Source organism: Lacerta agilis, chromosome 3, assembly GCF_009819535.1.
Source record: "Lacerta agilis isolate rLacAgi1 chromosome 3, rLacAgi1.pri, whole genome shotgun sequence".
Taxonomy (NCBI): domain Eukaryota; kingdom Metazoa; phylum Chordata; class Lepidosauria; order Squamata; family Lacertidae; genus Lacerta; species Lacerta agilis.
This window is the reverse complement of record NC_046314.1, coordinates 88890563-88915108: the sequence shown is the minus strand read 5'-3', so window position 1 is coordinate 88915108 and position 24546 is coordinate 88890563. Positions and strand designations below refer to the sequence as shown.

At 40.8% G+C, this 24546-nt stretch overlaps 1 protein-coding gene across 1 annotated transcript in view; it reads left to right on the top strand.

Annotated features, from left to right (window-relative positions):
- DNAH14 (dynein axonemal heavy chain 14) overlaps positions 1–24546 on the top strand; it is a 122549-nt gene that overhangs the window by 16244 nt on the left and 81759 nt on the right. Inside the window, exons 12-28 of the mRNA XM_033145458.1 lie at positions 1377–1517; positions 2070–2233; positions 4570–4917; positions 6935–7276; positions 7743–8136; positions 9365–9555; positions 10454–10699; positions 12074–12195; positions 13920–14091; positions 15112–15216; positions 15317–15435; positions 16092–16166; positions 19575–19662; positions 20498–20748; positions 21205–21433; positions 22750–22803; positions 23612–23757. Coding sequence (XP_033001349.1) covers positions 1377–1517; positions 2070–2233; positions 4570–4917; positions 6935–7276; positions 7743–8136; positions 9365–9555; positions 10454–10699; positions 12074–12195; positions 13920–14091; positions 15112–15216; positions 15317–15435; positions 16092–16166; positions 19575–19662; positions 20498–20748; positions 21205–21433; positions 22750–22803; positions 23612–23757 — 3187 coding nt within the window. The remainder of the gene's footprint in view (positions 1–1376; positions 1518–2069; positions 2234–4569; positions 4918–6934; positions 7277–7742; positions 8137–9364; positions 9556–10453; positions 10700–12073; positions 12196–13919; positions 14092–15111; positions 15217–15316; positions 15436–16091; positions 16167–19574; positions 19663–20497; positions 20749–21204; positions 21434–22749; positions 22804–23611; positions 23758–24546) is intronic.

The following is a 24546-nucleotide window of genomic DNA, read 5'->3' as shown; positions in this document are numbered from 1 at the left end:
TATTAGGAGGGGGCTCCAAAGGGACCTCAGCCCCTAGGAGTTGGCTCCTATGCCCAAAATATACAAAAGAGTTCCAAAGAACCTAGAGGGTATGCAAATTATGGTTGACCAGACTTTTTGCAATAAGAAAGGTGGTGGGGTAATGTACTGGAAATTGTGGGACAATGCTTGTTTTGACATGTCGTCTAACTTTCCTGAAAACAAATCCAAATAAATGTTCATTAAATAGCTAACACCATCTAATTTCCCTGCAAACAAATCAAGATCAATGCTCAAAGAGAAGGTCACATGGAAGCAGTGGTGGAGCTTCATTCTCCGGCACCGGTGGCAGGGAGCAGGCGGGGGTGGGCGCGCACCGCCCAAAGGGGCGGGGCACACATACTGGGGGCAGGGGGCGCTGCCCGCAGGGGCATGGTGCACATTCTGGGGGCATGGTGCGCAGCCTGCGGGGGCGGGCACCCAGCGCAGGGGGGCAGCCACGATGGAACCCCATTGGGATCGCGCCAATGGGGGCGGTGCGCTCCCATCGCTCCCACCTTCCTCCGCCCCTGCCTGGAAGCACCCAGGGGCACACTCCCCCATCTCTCCTAACAAAGGTCATCATACAGGATGGACCAAGCTGGTTTTCATTGCAAAGCTGTGATTAAACTCCAATTTAAATGGATCCAAATAACATGTTTTGAAATGATTGTTTTAAGAATCAGTAGAAAACATTTCCTTTTTTTAAGTGTTTGCTTTTCTTTCTGGATTAGGTAGAACACACACTTCTAAATCCAATGTGGAATCACTGAAATATAGCAGGTATATCTAATCATAGAAGCCTTGTTTTACAGATCATATATTGTGCTGACTCTGCAGAAGGGATACATATTTATTTTTGTGGTTTTACAATTTGAGATGGTTGCTGATGACCTGAATGGGTTGGGGTAATGTCTCTCATCACATGATGGATGCAGAAGAGGAAAGAACTCTGGGAGGCAGGCATAGTCCCCTCAGTTTTTTCTCTCATATTGTTTTTGTCCTGGCTCTCCCTGATCTCTTATTTCAGTTAAGTTTTCCTATTTTCAGATATTCTTTGCTTACTTATTTTTCTGATGCTTAAATGCTATTAACCCACCTGATCAGAACTCCATAAAACCCTTTCAGAATATCAGAGAAGGGCTCTTCTTGAACAATATGGAATGGGGTACAGGGAATGCTGTGAGAAAAGAAGAGGAGAAAACAGGGAGTTTTTTCTGTGAACTTCCTTGATGTTATTTGTCTTAGAATCCAGTCCTAATATTAGAGGAGTCTCTCTCTTCCATACACACACCCTGACAGCCCTACACTTTTAGATTTTAAGCTCTTTGCTGTTTTTTATTTAACATTTTCTGAAGACCTTTTGCCAGTAAAGAGGAAATACATTGTTTTCTTATCTAGCTCTCCAGCATTTGCTACAGATTTCTATCTAGCTCCTAATAGAAGAGAGTTTTCAATCCAGTTGCAAGGAATAGTGGATGCACTAGAAAACATTATTGGTAAGTAATCCCAGTCAAACAATGTGCAGTGCTAGGTGTAATTTTTATTATTTAATTAGCATATAGTTTGCACTGATGAAGCAGAAAAAAGGAATAAATTGCCTGTTCTCACAATGAAGGAATGTAGGAAGTGGGGTCCCCCAAGTATCTGTATTGGGACCAGTGCTTTTTTAGCTTGTTCATAAGTTTCTAGAGATAAGAGTGAGGTCCAGTTTCCTGATGACACCACATTGTTGAGGATGTTAAAGACAAAAAGGAATTGCAAGAAGCCGCAAAAGGATGTCTTCAAACTTGGTGAAATTAAAGTTTTATTTTTTATTTAAAATAGTTATATACCAGTATATCTCTCTCGCTGTTTCGTAAGTGTTTATTGAAGTAAACTGAATTGATATTTCTGTTAATGTTGCAAAGTGTTTCTGTCGCCTGCCCAAGTTTCAAATACAAGTTAACCTGTGGGGGTGGGGTTGCTGATTTATATTTATTTAGAATTCATACTCCATGCCCAGGGCTAGTTTCTGAATATATAAATACTATTGTATTATCTCTTATTAGATCAAGTTCTTCCATTTTCTCAAGATGCCCAGCTGTCGATCTTCACAACTCAATCTTTACATAAAATAATGCAACCTTCCATGGATCCTGAACCAGGACAGTATTTAGCAACATGGCCACACTGTGATCTCATTCTAGGAACAGATCCATATTATCAAAGCAAAGTATGTTTTTATGTTCCAGGGGATAGTGTGATAAAAGACAAAATCACATATAATCAGAACAAACCTGGAACTACCCCTGTGTGACCATCCCTGCTTTTCTGAAGCTGGTGTGCCAAGCAGGGCTTGCTGCCCATGGAAGGCGGAGAGCGTTTAAGCTCTCAGCTTTGCTTACCAGGCCCTGGGAAGGTCTCATGGGATCCTCCCAGAGCCTGTGTGAGGCCTTCCTAAAGCCTGGTAAAGAAAGTGGGGCACTTAAAAGCTCTTTGCGTGGCCAGGCAGAGACCCCAGACCCCAGAGGCCACCCGGGTGAAATGAATGACACATGACGTGATATTTGATTTTGACCTGTTTTTAGGAGGTAATTTAATTATTGTTTGATTTTATACCAATGTTATATATCTGATGTTAGCCGCCCTGAGCCTGACTTCGGCTGGGGAGGGCGGGATATAAATAAAAGTTCATTATTATTATTGTTATTATTATTGGATTAAAATTGGCCACAACTTTATTTAAACTTTCAGATGTAGGAAGACCTTGGTTTAGGCATTGGGCGTTTATCCCTCCCAGTCCCCAGCCAGGGATCTGAGGCACATCAGGGTTAACAGATCTGTCTGGAGAATGGGCTGGCTCTGGAAGACGTATGTTTAAGCAGAGAGCCTGCCCCCATTTCACCGCAACATGGGAATGCACTGACAGCCTTTCAGTGTATGGCCAGTGACTCCCTTCAACACAGCCCCTTTTACGGGAAACCCTGGGATCGCCGCCGTGGGGGGACAGACTGTGTCACTGCTTCACGCCGCCCCGCCCCCCCATTTAGGGAAGATAGACTAAAGGATTCCACCCAAGGCCTAAAACCGTAGGCTCCGCCCTCTTACATACACTAAGAGCGGACTGGAGTGAAGACTACCCCTTCTTGGTCCGCTCTCCTGGCTCTGCCTCCGCCCACCACGATTGGTTCATTCTGAACTGAGGTTTAGGGGGAACCTCAAGGGCTGTGATGTGGGGAGGTGGACTAGGAGCATTCTGCCGGGAGTCTCAGAGGATTGGGGGTGCTGTGCGCGGCCACGCAAAGGGCGCCCTCCGGTTGATGGGGAGACCGGTCATTTTGTACCAGGCAAACCGGTTGCGGGCGCAGTAACCCAGAGGCCATTCTTGCTGTGTGAACGACATGACAACACCTTGGTATTGAAATGTCCACAACTTTATTGATCACAGATGTGTTTAGAGTAGCAAGTTTTTGTTATACCACATACGAAAAATGAAAAGAGCAGGTTTTGACATGGATAAATTTTCTCCAGCATTGCTGAAGGACTAACGTCCAAACACCAGAGTGTTTTATTAAATAGTGGGGTAAGAAAGAGGTTGCTGGAGACAATGAGAAAAGGGAAAATGCTTAATTTCTTTAGTTGTTCTTCTTGAAACTGATTTATGTAGCATGCTGAGGGCTCTGTTTTAATCTCATAGTGCATATTCCTGCAACCTTAATCCTGCCTCCTGGATACTGCCAGCAGTTAGGAGCTCAAGAAGGGCAAATGCATCCTATTCTTACCCTTCTCCTACAAACTCATACTCAGTTGCTTTCAACATTATGTAACTCCTGGAGGTCAGATCTGGTTAGCCTGTTTGGGGCATTGCTTTCTTTTTATCTTAATCTAAAAACAAATATTTTCCTGTACACCTGGCAGAATTCCCCCAGTACCCAGAAACTACATCTTATTGCTAGCTCCATTTTGCTTCTTCAGTTATAGACGTGATATGGCATTAGAAGAATTAATATGATATTGCCACAAATCCAGCCCACATATGTCTTATTCTGACAACTGACAAATATATTGGTATTTGGTGAATATATAGCCAATTTGCAACTAGTAATGCAAATAAACATGCACAAAGATTCAAATGGGTGTTGATTGTCTACTCTTCACTCAGAGGACCTGGTTTCCAAAATGTTCCAGCAGCAATAGATGATCTATTTTATTGGATTATGTGTGCACTAGCTAAAATACAGTTAAATACAGATTTGCAACCATGCTGTTTCAGTTTTATATTACTAACTTGCTGTGTTTGAATGATTTAGCACTGAGTATGAGCTTCAGTTGGCCCAAGGAAGGCACTGGGCTCACATACTCTCTCTTTTCCTCAAACAGCAGGGAGGAGGACTTTACCAGAGTTTAGCTTGTTTTAAGGAATCTCAGAATAGCATTACATTTGAATTAGCTACCTGGGCTTTCTTGATAATTACAGTATCATTTCTGCATGTCACAAAAACATTTTGGCTTAGAATAATGTGCCTTTGACTTCTAAGTTTATCATCTGTTTCCTGTTTTACTCTGCAGATTCTGAACCTTCTGTCTATTCAAAGTTGTTCACTGGGCCGAATAGAATCTTACAGCAGAAACTTTTTAAATTATTGCAATATGGTTGATAAAGCAAAAAATACAACTGACGCTATATTTTCACTAAATAGAGAAATGTCTGCGGCAGAGTTCAGAAACATTCTGGAAAACTATACCGCTGATATAAAGGAGATTGTATGTATGATCACTGAAAAGAACATCTCTATGTTTAAGGTCCAGAGTTTCAACTTTCAAAAGGATTGTCTCCCATTTTTTGAAGCTCTCATTAGTATAATTCTTAGCTGCTTTTATGAAGTAATGGATGCAAAGAATGTACATCTTGTAGAAGTAAGTATTTCAGTTTTTCATTCAATAAACTTTTAGGATAAATGCCTTATATGAAAAAAAAAATCCACTGCCACCAGTGCAAATCAAAATTTTGCAAAATACTTATGCCAGTCATAGAAAAGACTGAGAAATCTTTGGAAAGGTAGGGTGTGTGTGTGTGTGTGTGTGTGTGTGTGTGTGTGTAGAAGATATGCCCAACCATAATGTCTTCCTTACAGCCGCCTCCTGCCCCAGTACCATCACAGATGTAAGCAAATCTCACTGGGAACCACTACCTTCTCACCTTGGGGGCAGCTACCTGGCTGCAGTCTCTTTGCTAGTGCAGGTGTTGGGGGAGATTGGATTGGGGATGAAGCGACTCTAATATTACCTAGTTAGAAAATACTATTCATTATTTGTTATTGCCCTTACATGGTAACCCAAAGAATCACTTTCTAAAACCCTTGTTCCAGTTACAAGTAGGTAGCCATGTTGGTCTGCCATAGTCAAAACAAAATAAAATAAAAAATTCCTTCCAGTAGTACCTTAGAGACCAACTAAGGTTGTTCTTGGTATGAGCTTTCGTGTGCATGCACATTTCTTGTATGTTCAAGGAAGCAGTCTTTCCCCGATGGAGTGGGTTTAGTGGTTACTGAATGTCTCCAATGCATTAGTTACTCAGAAAGTACCCCTTTCTGCATTGGCAGCAGGGAATATTAGGAAGATGGAATTGGACAAAATAGCCATGAACTGTAAGGGGAATTTGGAGGTCTAAATCTGAAGTACACTTTGTGTAGTAGTGGAGTCTGGTGGTAGTCTCACCAGAAATTGAGGATTCTGTTTGTTTTAGTAGATGCCTTGATTTATATTTAGTATTTGAAATTGCTTGTGTTTCTATGCTTTTGTCATGACCTTCAGCTAGCACAATAAACTTACTGAACTCACTATTACCTAGCAGGTTGGTGAGATTCAGCAACTTGTTGGCAGCAGGCTAAAGTGGAAAGGTGACCATAAAAGGGAAAGTATTGAACAGCTAGTCAGAAGTCTAGTAACAATATAGAGCTAGTGCACAAAGTACTACTGCTCAGTATGGATAGTAAGAACCATTACTTTTGAGAGCTCAATTCCCTGTCCTTTATGCCCCAGTTGAGATTGTGGACTTCTTAGATAGATATATACTTAGACACTTATAGGAATGAATGAATGAATGAATGAATGAATGAATGAATATTATGCAACCTATTGGCTTCCAGAACCATTTGAGACAGAACACCTTAATGATTAGTTGTATTTTAACATTCTAATTTTATTTAATGTTGCTTATGTTCTAGCAGTGTACATTGCCTTGATTTTTCATGATATAATGGTTATATAAATGCTTCAATAGATAAATATACTGTCTGCTACCAGGAAAGTGTCTTTGGATTTGCTTGTTGCAAATCCCTTTCCTTTCTTGAAACACTCATCCCCTACTCACAAACCTCTGGGTCCTGCCCCATAGTGAGAACAACTGTTCTGGAGAAATTTTTTATATATATTGGTGGGGGGTATATATATTGTTACATGCCACCCCAATCTCTTTCAAGTGGTAGTAATATTCAAGGGGGTACAGACACTCACCCAGGGTCATTTTTCTGTTGTAAATTCAGGGCATGGAGAAGGCTGTTGCGTTTTAAGATATAGGGCTTATTTTACACCGATATACACCTGAATCTACATGGAGAGGAAGAGAATCCACACCGTTACATCTCCAGAGTGTCTCTCCTTGTTTCTCTTATACCTTCAGCCAGCTTAAGTGCAGAGTAGCCAGCCATGCTCCCCAATCTCCGGGTTGCAGCTTCTCCAGTCAGCAGCCAAGATGGTTTTGCCCACTTCCTCCTTTTTCTTCCCAGCAGTCTAACAATATATTAAAAAAAAAAAATCCTTCCAGTAGCACCTTAGAGACCAACTAAGTTTGTTATTGGTATGAGCTTTCGTGTGCATGCACACTTCTTCATATACTTCTTCAAATGTTTTATTAATATTGCATTGCATTTAGGTCATCAGGACAGCAGTTGCAAAGCTGAGCAAAGAACTAGTGACAGTGGATGGATTCATTGAACATTTGCTATATCTCCAACAAATTTCTGAAGAACTACCAAAAATAAAGATTCAGTATAACAGTCTTTCTGAGCTCTACTTCATTGCAAAAGACTATGACATCTTTCTTCCACTTCAGCAACTTGCTCTCTATCAGACTGTTGTGCGAACACTCCAGAATCTTCAGTCAACTATCCTCATTTGTGAAAAAATGAAGGATGATTATGTTATAAAGTTCAATGAAGGATTGGCAGAATATATTGACAATCTTCAGGCTGAACTGAGGGAATACAAAAACAAAGTACGTTACTAGTGAAATACCGTTTTTACCTTGTTTATAGTTGCAGAGGAATGAGACCAAAGCATAGGAGCATTTAATTTTCCTGTTAGCTCTGACTGCATTTTTGTTTTCAGAGGTAGGTGTTGGTAAAATGAGAAACTAATTAAATTAGACTGTGCCTGATGTAAAATATATGAAGTTAAACAGAGACGTGATGGAAAAGAATATTTGGAAGTGGACCTGCCTCTAGCAGATGGTAATATGGAAGCTGTGTGATGGACAGCTGCTTTAATTATACCACAAAAATTTCAAAGTTCTCCCAAACCAGACTTAGAAACAAGCTTCAGCAGCTCATTAGAACCCAACTCAAAACCAAGGTGAACCCCCAAATTCGCCTCAGATTTTTATCAAAGATGTATGAAAATTCCTGGCTGCCCCCTCTCCACCATATTCTTGGGATTACTTTATCATTTATTTTGTGTTTTAGGTACGAAACCCTGTCCTCCTCCTCAGTGAAACCTTGCCTAAGACGGCTAATGAGATTATTGAAAGCCTAATAGAAGAAGCAGCTGATATTAATGAGAAAATACTGAACTATGCAAATTACCAGACTGTTTTTGACAGTTCAGTTAATGAGATGAAATCTACTTCCTTGGAAAAGATGTCACATGGAGCTCAGTCCGGAGACTGTCAGAGGGCAACTGTTGAGCTCTCTGAAATTGAAAGTGATCTAGTATTGCGTAAATTGTTGTGGGATTCAAGACAGGAATGGGCTAGGCTTTTTTTTAAGTGGAAACATATGATTTTTTGGAACCTTGATGTGGATTTAATTCAAAGAGATGTTAACAGATTCATGCAGATTGTACAGATTCTAGAAAAAGGTAAGAAAAAAGACAATTGCAGTAGTTATGAATTAATTAAAATAAAAATGGTTTCTTTAGATGTTAAAAAGTTGGTTTTGAAATAGAATAATGACAACTTTGGCTTTAGTTCGGCTATGAAGCTTTAGCAACAAAAGGCTAAATTGGCCAGTGTTTTCACTGTGTTAGTTACAGGTGGGTAGCTGTGTTGGTCTGCCATAGTTGAAACAAAATAAAAAAATAAAAAAATTCCTTCCAGTAGCACCTTAGAGACCAACTAAGTTTGTTCTTGGTATGAGTTTTCGTGTTATCTGAAGAAGTGGGCATGCACACGAAAGCTCATACCAAGAACAAACTCAGTTGGTCTCTAAGGTGCTACTGGAAAGAATTTTCTATTTTGTTCACTGTGTTAGTTTATTTTAACATGAAAGATAGATAATGATGACATAGCAGTGTTCTGGACAAAGAGAACAAATCATATTGTGCTTGCCCAAATGTCTCCCCTGGTCATTTCATTGTGCCAAACTGCAGGCTGGTTTTTAAACTCCAAGGAATGATTATTTGTGAGAGAAATAAACCTAGCTGTATGTACTTCTTGATTGTTGTGATTATGTCAAATATTAGTTCAGAATATGGATGCCACCAGGGGCGCCGACTTGCCCCCCACATTAAGAGTGCGTGGTCACGTGATGTGTCATGTGACACCACCCGGCGTATGCCATTTCCGCGCTTGCTCGTCGCAGCCCCGACCTGTCTCCTGGGATGCCAGGCTGCTGGGCTGCAGCTGGAATGAGCAAAGCAGAGATTGCCTGCACTCATCCCAGCTGCCACCCAGTTCCTGGGCTCCCAGGTTGCTGGACTGCGAATGGGACGAGTGGAGCAAAGATCTCCTGTGCTTGTCCCAGCTGCCACCCTGCTCCTGGGCTGCTGGATGGAGGCTGGCGCTGAGGCTGGTGTGCGTGGAGAGTGCTTTGGGTGGTGGGGGATAGCAGCCCCCTCAATATTGAGGGTGCTGCCCCCTGCCCCAAAACACTGGGGGAGCTGAAACCCCCTCCGCCCAGCACCGCTGGATGCCACATTCCTTGTAAATAGAAAATTATTCAGAATGTTATTTGGGAAAGTAGAATAGCTATGAAGGCACCCATGTAAAAAGACCGGAAAAAGCTCACAAAAGAAAGAAATGTTTTTTGAAATAAACTTCTTTATGAAAACTGTTTTGATGTGTCCATAATATTTTCATATTTTGAAGGTTTGCCAGAAAATACTATTTTACCAGCTATGAAGAAATCATTGTATGAGTTCAAGGAATTTTTGCCTATCATTATATCTTTACGGAATCCCTGTCTTCAGTCGCGGCATTGGGAAACAATACAGAATACTGTTAAGCAGACAATTATTGGGGATAAAAGACTGACTCTGGATAAGATTCTGGAATTCAATGTAATTGCATGATTTATAATATAGAAGTACCATTTATTATGCTGTAGAATAGCCCCCCCCCAATCCTCTAGGTTTTGTAGTCTCTTGGGCATTTTTCAAGTTTTACAGTTATAGATTTATGTATTTCATTTTAAAGTGGCTAGAGAACTAGAATATTTGTCTTGCCCATATTTGTTGGGATCAGTTCAGTTGGTCTCTTCTTAGATAGATGGTTCAGGTCACTGGATATCTGAAATGGAGCCAAAAAGCTTTGAGAACCTGCATGTTCCCGAGGCTTCTAATTAAGCCTCTTCACGTGATCATTGCGTGCTCAGCAGCAGAGTCCCCCCCCCCCCAAGGGAGCCTGGCTAACTAGGGGATATGAATAAAGAACTTGGTTGATTTCAAAAGCAGCCATTGACATAATTAGATACAAGATGAGGCCATGCTGGATTTTCAGCCTGTGGCCAGGTGCCAGACTTTTCTGTGCAAAAGTCAGAATTTTGTGTTGGTTGTACATTTTGAATAATTTCTATTTTTACTTAGTGCACATCGCAAGTGTTATTCCATCATTCGAATGATAGTAGCATGGCAGGGGACGTAACTGTGAAGTCACAGGAATCAAACTACCATTACATTCTATCTAGAGCACAGGAATTTCTGTTTTCCTTCTTTTGGTGAACTGTGTATAATGTACCATAGGGGTATACGAATAAATTTTATCAGGAGAAATCATGGAGGTGGCAATAATACGGATATTGCATTAGCCTCAAGTCAAACAGGGAATCTTGAAAATTACTTGAAAAAATCTTGAAAATGAATACATTTTCTGAATATATATTACAGTTATTCATTTAACGATATTTATCTCTTTCTGTGTACTAGCAGACAAAAATGTTTCTAATTTTTAAACTTTTAGATGTTTCAGTATAGAAAAGAAATAAATGAAGTATCTGTAACAGCAACCAATGAAGCAACTGTTGAAGCGATGCTGAAAAAGATAATTGACATTTGGTCCAAAACTGATTTTCATTTATCTCAATATCGCACTGAAACATCAGCTACTTTTATTATTTCATCTGCTGAAGATGTAATTGCTTTGTTAGAAGATTCTCAAGTGACAATTTCAACAATTAAAGGTTCTTGTTTCATTGGACCAATGAAGGTAAATCTTACTTGAGATGTTTGAATAGAGTTTGCATTCAGTTATTCAGTCATACATAGTTGCTTTCCATTTTGGAAATCCAACATCTCCCAAAATGATTATTTAAAACAGTAATGTTTGAACTTCTCAGATGGCTCTAACACTAGAACCATTTCTCAATTTTAAATTATGTATGGTTTTTTATCTATATAAAATTTGTTCATCTATGTTTTTCTCCTCCTCTATCGTTTACATTTCCTTTGCATTCTGTCTCCAAAAAATGGTCATAACACTGCATGTGTGGCCCGCTTTACATATAATTGTTACTCACTTGTAAGTTGCAGTCCACCAGTTGAAGACCAATGCTTTAAATAATTACAATTCTTAATTAATTAAAGAATTATATAAATATACAATAATATTAAAATCAGAAGACAATCTGTAGTCAGATCAATTTAAAACCACAAAGGTAGGCATCATTAACCAGCAAAATCCAATAGAAATAAAAGAAACTTTCAGCATGTGTTGGAACTGTAACAATGTTGACTCATGCCTTATTTCTGGGTGAAAGGCTTTCCTGGATTTTACGTACCGCCGCATAAAAGGCTCTCTTCCTCATTGTTGACAGACGACCTGCAGCTTGTGGCACAACTAGGAGGGTCTCTGATGATGTTAGCAATGTGTAGTCAGGTCTATATGGAAGAAGGCATGGTTTCAGGTAACCTGGTCCTGAGCTGTTTAGGCAGAGCTTTTTTTCAGCGGGAACTCCCCACAACTCTGTTCTGGCACCTTTCAAGTGCGTTCTGGAAGCTCTCAGGTGGGTGCCATTGCCATTCTAAGAGAAAGAGGGAGGCATTCATGGTGAGTTCCGGCACCTCTTTTTCTAAAAAAACAGCACTGTGTTTAGGGACTTGTACATTAATACCAAAATGTTAAACCTGACCCACTAACTACTGGTAATTGGCAGCCAGTGAAGTTCTTTTAACAAGATGTTACATGTCCATGCCTAGGCACACCACTTCACAATCTTGCTGCTGCATTCTGCAGTACAGGCAACTCCCAGTTTGCATGCATTTGGTACCCATGCGATTGCTGACGCACACTTTGGTTTTGGTCCTGGAAGGGGCAAGGTAGGACACAGCAGGAATTTGAGCTTTCTGCCAACACGTTCAGTGCCTCACAATTCAACCCCTGTGCAAACGGGGACTTGCCTGTATTGCAGCTTCCACACCACGCATAAGGGTAGCCTTATAGAGTACATTGCAGTAATCAATATATCAGTTTACCAACCTGTGATGTTGTGAGTCTGATTGTGAGTTTGATTTGCTAAGCCATGTTTATAAAAGAGGATTATATGATATTGCTTCAGTTTATGATTATTCTGTTTTATGGTAGAGTCTTGTGGATGCTTGGGATCGTAAACTAAACCTGTTTTCTTGTACTCTGGAGGAATGGTTGAATTGTCAAAGAAATTGGATTTATCTTGAGCCAATCTTTTGTGCTCCAGAAATAAAAAGGTAAGGTTTGGTCCAGCAGTACTGTCTCACCTATACTGAATAATTAAGATTCCATGTCTAAGCTAAAATAAAACATGAATTTGTTCATCATAATATATTTTTTCTGAATCCTGTTCTGAAATGTATTTGGTACTCTTTTGGTTTGGTGGGAACTACAGTGGGGCCAAATACACCTATAATATTAAATGGAACCATGGCTGAAGATGAATGAGCAAGCATGTAGCAGTCAGAGATGGGGAATCTTTTTCAACCTGAGGACTAGATCAGAAATGCTCACCTGCAGGGGCGGAGCAAGGGGGCAGGGGGCCACCCAGGAACTGCCCTGGGGGGTGGCACCCGTGGCGGGGGCCCGCCCCCGCGCGGAGGGGTAAGCCAGCGAGGAGGGGCGTTGCGTGACACCCCTCCTCACTGGCATGCCTCTCGGCTCCTTGCCCCGGCAGCCGAGTGCTACAGAAGCCTTTTAAAAAGAAAAAGAAAAAGAAAGGGAAGCAGCCGCCGGCTGAGCAAGCAAGCAGCTGCTTCCCTTTCTTTTTAAAGGGCTTCTGTAGCGCTCGGCTGCTGTGGCAAGGAGCCGAGGGATGGGCCAGCAAGGAGGGGTGTCACGCAACGCCCCTCCTCGCTTGCCCACCCCTCGGCTCGGCTCCAGTCCTTGCCACGGCAGCTGAGCACTACGGAAGCCCTTTAAAAAGAAAAAAGAAGAAAGGGAAGCAGTCACTTGCTTGCTCCGCCGGTGGCTCCTTCCCTTTCTTTTCTTTTTCTTTTTAAAGGGCTTCTGTAGCGCTCAGCTGCTGTGGCAAGGAGCCGAGGGGCGGGCCAGCGAGAAGGGGTGTCACGCAACACCCCTCCTCGCTGACCCACCCCTTGGTGCGGGGGCGGGGCCCACCACGGGTGTCACCCCCCCTGGGCGGTACCTGGGTCAGCCCGCCCTCCCGCCCCCTTGCTCCGCCCCTGCATGCTGGGCCCAATTGGTCCCACGTGTCAGAGGTACCCCATCACTGGTGTAGGTACTGAGAGCAAAAATGGTTGCTACTGGGGTTCTCCCCTGATCTTGCTGCTGCTGCTGCTGCTGCTGTGCTACCCAGAGTTAAGACATGAGTTGGCTTATTATTAGCTTTGAACTCAGGCTCACTCCCAAACAAACCTTGATTTACTATGGGCGGAAGGCTATCACTTGGGTTATATCACCACCTAGTGTCCAAGTCAGAAAATGTTCAGTTGAGTGTGTATGTACTTCCCATCCTCACTCAGTTCATTTCCTGCCTTCGTCTGAGGTGAAACTAGACAACTTATATTATGGTTGACTTCTACTTCTTGTCTGTCTGTGGACTTTGGTTTTCTTTTCTTTGTTTGTCTCTGTATGTTTAATGTGAATGTACCTTTTCCCTAGTGTTTATTAATCCCTAAAAAAAACCACAACCCACCTTTTATTCTGCAGTTCTCCCCCAATGCCCCCATCTTGCTTCATTCATCTACCTTGATGCATCATCCTAGCTTCCCTTTTTTCTGAGTTCCCTGGCCTCTTGCCTCTCTGCCCAGGTGCTTGTCTTTGCCCGATCCATTCCTTGCTCCAAGAGTCCTCCTTTGTCCTGTGGGACACACTGTTTATTCAGTGTTACTGTAAGTGTGTGCTTTAAATACAGACTGGGATAGTGTAACTGCTCCATGAAGACAAATTCATTGTTCTACATTTTATGCTTTAAGAATATTTGCTTTTTTGAAAACAGACAGCTTCCAGAAGAATCAAATCTTTTCTCTCAAGTTGATAGCAAATGGAAAGATATCATGAAACGTACAGAAGATAATCCAAATGCTCTTAGGGCAACTACAACACCAGGAGTTTTTGAAACTCTGCAAACCAACAATGCACACTTAGAGAAAATACAGAAGGCTCTTGAGGTAAACAATACTGTTTTTTAATTGCAGCAGAAGCAACCCCCAAAAGACCTATTTGAAGTGAGGTATGGGCTGTTGTTATTTGGGCCACCAGAATGTTTGCACTAAGATGGGGAGTTTGAAGGACAGTCCTTCAAATGTTGTCAGATTAACTGCATCTGATCCCCCCCCCCCAGAAACAAAAGGGGTGAGATGTCTGTTGAAGTAAAGAGTTCCAGGACTTCTGCTGTGGGGAAGTTGGGTTTATTTCCCTTCAGGAACAGATAGGGGAGGTGAGCTGTATAGCAAAGACAAAAGGAAGCGGTTGCGAAGTAGCACACTGTAGCCAGCAGGATTGAACAACGGTGCCATCCTGCTGGGTGGTGCTTCATGTTCCTGTGCGGAAGCATCACCCTAGGGCTGTTAGGATTGAACTCTCCACTCACCAGCCAGTGACAAGTTTATGTTGAATTGTGAAATCAAGATTGGGAGATAATGCAGGTAATGCTTTGCCAGCAGCTACCATAGTGGAATTTGCTACCAAGGAGTGTGGTGGAGTCTCCTTCTTTGGAGGTCTTTAAGCAGAGGCTTGACAGCCATCTGTCAGGAATGCTTTGATGGTGTTTCCTGCTTGGCAGGGGGTTGGACTGGAGGGCCCTTGTGGTCTCTTCCAACTCTATGATTCTATGATTCTATGTTGTGTGAGTTGGCCCTCAGTGAACCTCACACTATTGCCAGAGCATGCATATAGTTGCATGAATAAGCCTCTGATTTCTTAATGGGGTAGACTAAGGCTAGTTCTTCATTCAGTCCCACAGCCTCAGACTGGCACCATGTATGATATTGGCATTCTTTTCACATCTATTTCAACAAAATCCAAAAGAACATATGGCAAAGAACAAATTAGAGGGAGGGAATGAGGAAACTGACGTAAATGAGGAACACACTCCTAGACGATGAAGAGTGTAGGATGCTGTTATATAGTTTCATTTTCACTTTATAATTTTTAGTCAAATTTTGTCTCATTTTTAATTTTGGGGACAGGACTATCTTGAAGTTAAACGTATGGTTTTTCCAAGATTTTATTTTCTCAGCAATGCTGAACTTATCGAAATATTAGCTGACAGCAAAAATCATGATGTTGTGCAGGTAATATTTAATATCACATACATCATACTTTTTAATGTTTTTACACATAGTTATAGGCTGAGTATTTATTATTTTATTTTGCTTAACATATTTGCTGCAGCCTCATCTTGTGAAATGTTTTGCAAATATAAGGAAGTTATATATACGCCCACAAGAACAGAGACCTCCAGTGGTTTTAATGATTGGATCTGCTGAAGGGGAAATTCTTCTAGTACCAAAGTACGGTATACAGTTATTTTTAATTTTAAGGTATCAGTCATAATTCTATAATCCATATAACTTGTTCCATCCCTGCAAATATTTCCACTTACACACCAGAACTCCCTGCCATGTGCCTCCAAAATCTGTTCTGAGTGTTCCCCCAACCTGCTGGCACAGATGTTGGGAGGGCACAGGGCACATGTGTGGCAAGGAGAGGAGGAAACGATCCACTGCATAATTGGAAATCCTTGCACTTACAGGACAAGTTAGTTGGATACCACTCATACATTTTCAAGCAATTTGTTGTAGTAGGCTTTTTTGAGCTTGAGAAGATGGACATAAATGGGTCTCTCTTGGTTCAAATAGAAGAATGTAAGGGGGTGGAGGTGCAGGGGGGAATGTGACTTCGAGATTTTGGGGTTTCATATTTTTGCTTGCACGTCTCCTTTGCAGGGTTGTGCCCTAATAAACCTAGTGCACCAGCCTGCACTGTAAGCACCAATGATGCGGGTGTTTGGAAGGAGGCTCTATCCTGACTGCTACTGGCTCCCTTGTAAACAAAAGGTTGAGTTTAAAAAATCAAAACCCTTAAGGCTAGAGTGGAAAAAGAATAGAAAAAAGACATTAACGATGTGTTTTTATTAAGTGCTGAAATTTCAGTTACTGTCTCCTAGGAATGTTCGTATTAGAGGTCCTGCTGAACTGTGGCTAGGAAATGTTGAAAATACCATGTATGATATGGTAAGAAGGTAAGTATCTGTGTTAGAGAAGTTACATAAATTTGTAAAATTATTTATTACAATAAAAGGCAAGTAACTTCATCCTTTTTCTTATTGTACATTTAGGTTTTTAATTAGGTTTAGAAGTTGCTGCAGTCATGGCCTGCTTAGTTCTAACACAATTCTTTTCAATATACTGGCAGTAGAGTGTTGGCAGAGCAGTAGTATTTCCTAGCCCTTCTAAACACATTCCCTTTGTAGTAAATGATGCCGAGGCCATTACATGGTAAACCCAGAAGGTCACATGTGTAATTCTATCCATGAGTGAAAGCAAAATTGTTAGTTCTTATGGTGGTAGATTGATGTTTCCCAAACTTGGGTCTCCAGCAGTTTTTGGACTACAACTCCCATCATCTGTAACCACTGGTCCCGCTAGCTAGGGATGATGGGAGTTGTAGTCCAAAAAACTGTTGGAGGCCCAAGTTTGGGAAACCCTGCTTTATACCCTGATCATTAGACACCATCTGAACCAACAAGAGTTGTGTCCCAGCATTTGAGGGCAAGTTTTTGTCAGGACTGTGATCATTTTGAATGCCAGCCTGACAGGCTGGGCAAGGGCCAAATGATCCAAGGTGTTTGTTCCACCACAGAGACACATCAGCTAATCAATCTTCTATGAGCTAATCGGTTGGTGATTCAACAGTTTGCAGAGATTATGCCTCTTTGGTTTATGGTGTTAAAACAGATAATGGAATAGCCAAGGTGCATACATTCATCATGGCATAACAAGGTCCATGACTCCCCAGCAGGAAGCCACTGTACTTATGGAGAAACATTGGGAGTCAGTGAAAGGAACAACAATATCCAGGCAGACTGGGTTAAGCAGAAAGCCATTACATCACAGAGAATGGAAGCTGAATCCAAGTCTTCCAGTAGTCCATAAACAAACAAATCAAAATGTTGTAGTTAGTGAAATACTGCCAGTCTATGTGATAAATGTTACCATAACTTAAAGTGATTGCTGCTACAGAATCAAGCTATTATAGAAACTTCTGAAGGCAAAGCCCTGACACCCCCAACCCCAGCTTTGTGGCAAACTAGAAGTGTTTAGTTGTAACATGAAGAAACCTAGAACATTCTGTCAGCATACCTAAACTGAAGACAGCTATGGCAGTTTTAGGACCATCTTGAGAGAATACCTTACAGTGGTGCCCCGCTAGACGAAAATAATTAATTCTGCGAATATTTTCATCTAGCGGTTTTTTTGTCTAGCGAAGCGGCAATGCAAACCGCGGTTTTCACTAGACAAAAAAAAAATCGTCTTGCGAGGCAGCCCCATAGACAAATTCGTCTTGCGGGGCAGCCTTCCGCTAGACAAATGCTTTTGAACCATGTTTTATATACATATGTACAAGTGTAATTATATAAAACAAAGCTTGAACTCATGATTACTATTTTTTGCAATTTTGTAAAGTTACGATGTTTTTAAATGAAGATGTAACTAGACAGTACAAGAGACAATAAATTGTCATAGCTTCATGGCTCTTTTCCTCACTATATATATATATATATATATATATATATATATATATACACGTTCAAGATGGGTCATTTGATGTAGCCGCAATGCTCCGTAACCGCTTGACCGATTGCCTTCAAATTTGGACACAACATTCCATGGGTATATGGGAGTGATCTTGCATGCCTGGATTGCAAATATACTACACCTTTCATGGGTAAAAATATGATTTTACATAAAAAAATTACCCCCTCCAGTGGATGTTTGAAGGTATAGCACAGTACACCCGTTTCTACCCCTCCTCCTCTTTTTCGACCGTCACTGCCAGCAGCCAATACAAAAACAGATCCCCCTAAGACATTCCTGCTGACCTGCAAATTGCCACCCACCATTGCCAACCTCACGTCGCCAACACGCAGAGCCGAGACATGCAAACCGCAAACCGGTAAGACCCCATCCATAAGTTGCTGCCTTCCCTCCCCCACCTCCACAGGCAGCGACTTTTAAACAGAGCGAGCTTATTCCGTCCCCACCACCCCCTGTACAGAACTGAGCGCCGAAAGCAAAACTTTACCCCATTCGCACTTCGTGCCGCTTCCTCCGCCACCTGCACATAGCCAGTCCATCATAAAATCACGCCTCCCCAATTTCTGCAGTCCCCTCGCACGTATCCACAGTCGCAGAGCCGAACCCTGCAAACCGCAACCCAGAAAGCCCCCCACCACAAGTTGCTCCCGCCCTCCCGCCCGTCGTCCACCTCCAGAGGGATCAGCTTTCCAACAACGGAAACTCCGCCTGTAAAGAGCAAAGGCGGAAAAAAGACCTGTGCCCGCAATTTCCTTGCCGACCTCCACAGCCAGCGCGGCCAGAAAAAAAAACTTCCCCTGGGTCCTTATTTCTCCCCCTTCCTAGCCACGTCCGCCATTTCCTACCTCACCTCACCCACCTCTACAACCAGGACAGTGCAAAACAAACACCATGGTTAACCAACCTAGTGCCCGTGGATGGATGCGCCCCACTCACCTTCTCAGTCCGGCCAATGGACGTTACGGAAATCACCCCCTTTTTAAAATGACTAGAATGTACCCTTTTAAATAAAATGCATCTCTGGGTTATTTATGCGGCCTGCCTGGTGTTTTTACATAAGTAGAAGGTGTCCTTTTCTTTACATTCTACACGTACCACACCTTCAACAGATGAAAAGTCTTCCTATACAAAAAAATCTGCCACCCTCCAAAAGACGTCAAAACAAACCATCAAGACAATCATAAAAAGACACCTCCTAACTGGACAGAGACAAAAACTACACATCAAAACAGACTACACACATCCTACACTTCAACAAATTAAGGTATGAAAACTATGCATTTCCTCTTTCCCACTATACTTCCTTTTCCAATCCAACTTATTCACCATAGCAACGCGTGGCCGGGTCAGCTAGTAATTCATAGTTTAACACGATGTCATTGCATTGTACATTGCTGCACACCCTTCTCACACTATTTTCTGTTGCTGGCAGGCTTAGGGCATCACACAGTACTAAAGCCACACTACATGTTGTGTGTGTGTGTGTGTGTGTGTGTGTGTGTATTTATGAGTATTTATGTCCCACCTACTAACTGAAGTTATTGAGGTGGCTTACAATATATTCCCCTCTCCCATTGGCCCTGATCAAGGCGGGGAGGGTTCCTTGCATGTTTCAACTCCCTTCCCTAACCTAAAAAGACAGGAAACAATGTCACGCCTCCCCCACATCCTAAGGAGAGGTTACATAATAAGAGTAGAGAAATGGCAGCTTTATGTCTCCTGCAAAGTCTAGTTCCATTCTCACTTACATTCCTGTATAATATGCTAGAAAACAGCCTAGTGAATTTACTACAGATGTATTAATTTATTTTAACTATATAATGTACTTTAAGATTTATAACAGTTGGAATTGCAGAATGGAATCAAATGGAATTTAAAGAATGGTTTTTCACTCATCCAGGACAGGTGATACTACTTGTGGTAAGCACACTACAAGATGCATTCAAAACTTTATCATTTCACTTAACATATTTGGAAGATTCTGTATTTAAAATGTTCTGTAGTTGCACACACAATTTTATTTATGTGTATACACGATAAACCTATCTTGCTTTTGAGTTTCTGTAGGTGATAGAGCGAATCACAATGTTTACTGTTATTTCTGATGAGATGGATTTTGGTGCTAAGGGATGTGGCTTTACATATTTTAGTGCTTACATTCTTTATTCTATATCAGTAGGACTGGAATCAAGAGAAAGCATCTTTTCCTTATAAATGGGAATTTTATAAATTTGGCAATAACTGGTAGAATATAGCAGGCTAAATGGGATTGCACGGCGTCTTTCCTTATAGTGACAACTATGGGGGGGATTCTAATAACATTTTATGAACCATTGAAAAATGTATGTTTCTCATTTGGGATGGATGATTTATACAGAATGTTCAGGGTGTCCCTGGAAAGCAACACAATGTTTTGTGTTTAGCTGATAATAAATATCTCTATCATTATTGAAATGGTTGCAAGCTTTTGTTCTAATTTTGGTTGATCCGGTTTAGTTTTTGGATCATGATTTTGGATTGTGGTTTAGTTTTGGGTTCTCTCAAAGCCTGCTCCTTCAGAATTCCCAAATCCCCCTGATGCTGTGAGAAATAGGAGAAAAGGGGGAGAGAGCAAAGTTTTTCAATGGTGGTAATAATGATAAAAATAAAAATAACATCAAAAAAGAAATGTAAGGAAAAATGTTGTGCCATATTTAATTTTAATGCAAGTAAGCAAATCATAATTTTTGCTGCTAATACATATTTTCATTTCTAGAGTCAAATAATGTTTTCTCGTGCGTGTGAAATGAGTTTGTCGAGTTCACATGCAAAAATGGAGTTGAAAGAAGGCCGCGATGATCTTATCAGCCTTATACAGGAGCTAGCAGAGATAGCATCAGATATTCTTCCCTACCACAAGCAAAGCACATTGGAGGCATTGGTTACTTTGTTCATTCACTGTAGGGATGTAATGACTGAACTGATAGATAATGATATTTGTAGTGCTGAAGATTTTGCATGGACAAGGTATATCAACATATCCATTCTGGGCTCTATTTTTGGATTTTGGGATAAGATGAAAGGTTATTGCAATACTCAAAAGAGATAACACATTAGTTATATATTATCTGGTTTTTAAAAACACTATACTATAAATAAAAAGTGCAATCTCAAATTTGTAGTCATAGGTCCTGCACAGGTATTTCTCCCTGTCTTGAGGTGCTGAGACAGGCTTTACTTCAGAGTGTTCTCATGCCTGAGCTGATTCACTTTTATGTTCCTAAATCAAATCCTTGCTTGTAGATGTCACATTTTCTTAACCTTATGACAGAACTGTGCTCTTAATAGAATTTTGAACATTGAATGTTATTAACATTGAATAATTTATACATACTAGCTATGTTACCAATTTATATGCATATATAATTTTATAAAAGGACTACATTGTTGACAAAACTGTTAACACAAATTATTTTATTTCAGACAGTTGCGTTATGAATGGCATGACTTCAACCCCTGTAAGGTTATCCAAGGTTATGCCTCTTTTGAATATGGTTTTGAATATCTGGGCTGCTCTCCGAGATTGGTTATTACTCCTCTCACAGATCGATGTTGGCTAACTGTTACTGGAGCTCTTCAGTTGAATTTAGGGGGCTGTCTTTCTGGTCCAGCTGGTACAGGAAAAACAGAGACTGTCAAAGATCTTTCAAAAGTAAGCTCTATACATTTGATATTAATATGTACTGTCTTTTATACACATAGTATTTTCTAGATATGTCTTAATAGATTTATGTTTCTGCAGTTGCATCTGGGAAGACAGAGTTGTGGGTCTTAGTTTCAGGTACAGTGTGATCTTACCAATTCCCATCAACTTCTGCTCACACACTTTTTCCAAATAAAATAGAAAATTCTTTCCAGTAGCACCTTAGAGACCAACTGAGTTTGTTCTTGGTAAGAGCTTTCGTGTGCATGCACACTTCTTCAGATACTTTTTCCAGTAAAAGTAGCCAGTCTGATAATTAGCAAAACATTCTATAGCTGTATAGTTACAAATTCTTCTCCTCAAGGAGTTTTGGTAATGTTGGCTGGGTTAGATAGCTTTATAATTTTCAGTGTCCATTTGGATTTCCAAATGTTAGAGCCTTTTTATTCCTATTTGCTAATGGGTTTTCATGCTATGCTGATATTTTGATTATTATTTTTTTAAAAAATACATATTACTCAATTTGGTGTGCTTATTTAGTTCTAAAACCATTGTCCGGGATCTCTTTGATCACATTGGTTGATGTGTAATTTGGCTTATTTTGCCTGAATTTTACCTCTTGTTCCTTGGAATCTTAGGAACATGTGGTGTAAAACCTGATAATCTCTTGTTCAGGAACAGCTGTGATGGCAGCTTACTACCTTTGAGGGATGATAGGACCCTAGGATTCACAGTAACTTCCAAATTCAACAAGAACAGCACTGAACTGCATTTTGGGTTGTGCTGAGCTTCTTGATAGTGGCAAAGGCCCAATTTATTATATGAAGAAATCTTCAGATTGGGTAGTTCCTCTTGCACGAAACTCAGGCAGGAGCAAAGAATTGTGGGAGATAGGCTGATTCTCCTCCTGACTTGATGGAGCAGTTCGATTTCCCCAGGTTCTCACTGTTTTCTTGACTTCTGCTTAGCTAAGTTCCTGTTTCTTTTTCTACTCTTCGTTTACTGCTTTTCTTTGGTTCCCTTTTCAGTCTCTTCGTCTCTTTTCCTCTGTTGGGGCACATAAAGAAAAAGTTCACCCACTCCCTTGTGTCTTCTATTGCTTCTGATTTCTGTGATTTTCTTCTTATGACACAGTTGCTTTAACTTCTCCAAAATTGCACTTGGCTTTTAAATTCAGAAACACAGTATTTGTAAAGTAAAATATCAAAATATAAATGGCAAAACTGAAGGTGTCTGAGATTTTTGTATATTTAACAGTTGTTAAATTACTCATTTGAGTAAACAAATATAATTGCTTCTGCTCTGAAAACTGCTTTTTTCCTTAGGCCTTGGGAAAACTGTGTCTTGTCTTTAACTGTTCTGAAGGTTTGGATGATAAGGTACAGTAGACAACTTTATTTAATATAGAATTTAAAACATGAAATTTCTTCTTTTTTAAAAATGTTGCTAACAATATCAATAGTGCCTTTTGATCATGTTGTGAAACCCAATCTTATGGATGTTCTTTTCCTTGTAGTATTGCAATAATTGACTTATGCTGGTGCAACTAAAACTGGGGACTCTGCATCCCTGAGATTTTGGTAGTGATCAGCAGCTTTCCTCTGTGCTTAGAAAACTTTTACCTAATAAATTATTATGTCACACTGAGGTCTGAAATCACATCTCCCCTGCTAAAAAGTAACATGAAACACGTGTGTAAATTGTTTTCAGAATTTTAAATGAATATTTGTAATATAGATGCTTAAAATTGAATGTCAATTCAATCTGAGATTAATTTTGTGTTTTGAAATTTATTTACATAAAACACACACACACACACACACACACATATAAAACCAATGAGATTTTCCTGTTTGATAAATGAACTGCATCACCTGAGAAAACATCTTTCTTCTTCCTAGTATTTTGAATAAATTTAGCTCATTTGCTTGACTTTCATAAGTAGCATTCATCTTCATGTGGAACAGCATTCCTGTTAAGATACAACAGGTGCTCACTATCTGCTCTTTCCAGAAACTCTTGGAAGTCATTTTTGTTCCATATAGCAACTGTTTTTTGTGTTTTCTAGCTGTTTTTATTGTACATCACTTTGAGACATTTGTACAGAAGGCATTTAATAACTGAAGGGTAAATAAGTCATCATCTTGGTAACTTAGCACCTAATGAAAATCTCTCCATTTTTTTAAGGTTATGGGGAAATTATTATGTGGATTAGTTCAGTCTGGAGCATGGTGTTGTTTTGATGAATTCAACAGGATTGATGTAGAAGTCCTTTCAGCAATTGCATCACAGATTCAGGCAATCAAGGCAGCTAAAGATAGTTGCGCTGTCAGGTATATCTTTTGCAAGTAGCAATACCTTATGTCCAAACTACATGCAAATGCCTGTGCCTCAATTTTAATTTTTTTGATAATGAAAACAGGCCATGGAAGTAGAAGAAGCCTTTAGAAATCCTGTCTCCAAATGTGGATGAGTTTCCTAGTACAGAATGTCCTCCAGTTAACCCATTCAGGACAGGGAGCCCCCACACCTACCCATCCCCTGTCCCCCCAAAACAGTACGTCTGTCTTGTCAGAATTCAACCGCCTCCAGACACAGGACCTTCACTGCTATCACTGGTTCCAATTTAAAGGGGAGGTAGAGCTGCGGATCATCAGCATACTGGTAAACACCCAGCCCAAACCCCCCTGATGATCTCTCCCAGTGGCTTCATATAGATGTTGAAAAGCATTGGGGAGAGGATGGAGCCCTGAGGCACCCTACAAATGAGAGCCCCGGGGTCTGAACATTCATCCCCCAACACCACTTTCTGAACACGGCCCAGGAGAAAGGAGCGGAACCACTGCACAACAGTGCCCCCAGCTCCCAACTCCTCTAGACAGTCCAGAAGGATGTCATAGTAAGTGGTGTCAAAGGCCACTGAGAGATCCAGCAGGATGAGGAAACAGCTTTCATCTGTGTCCCTAGCCTGCCAGAGATCATCGACCAGTGCAACCAAGGCAGTTTGAATCCCATGATGAGGCCTGAATCCCAATTGGAAGGGATCCAAATGGTCCATATTTTCCAGATGTGCCTGGAAGTGTTCAGCGACTGCCCACTCAATCACTTTGCCCAAGAATGCA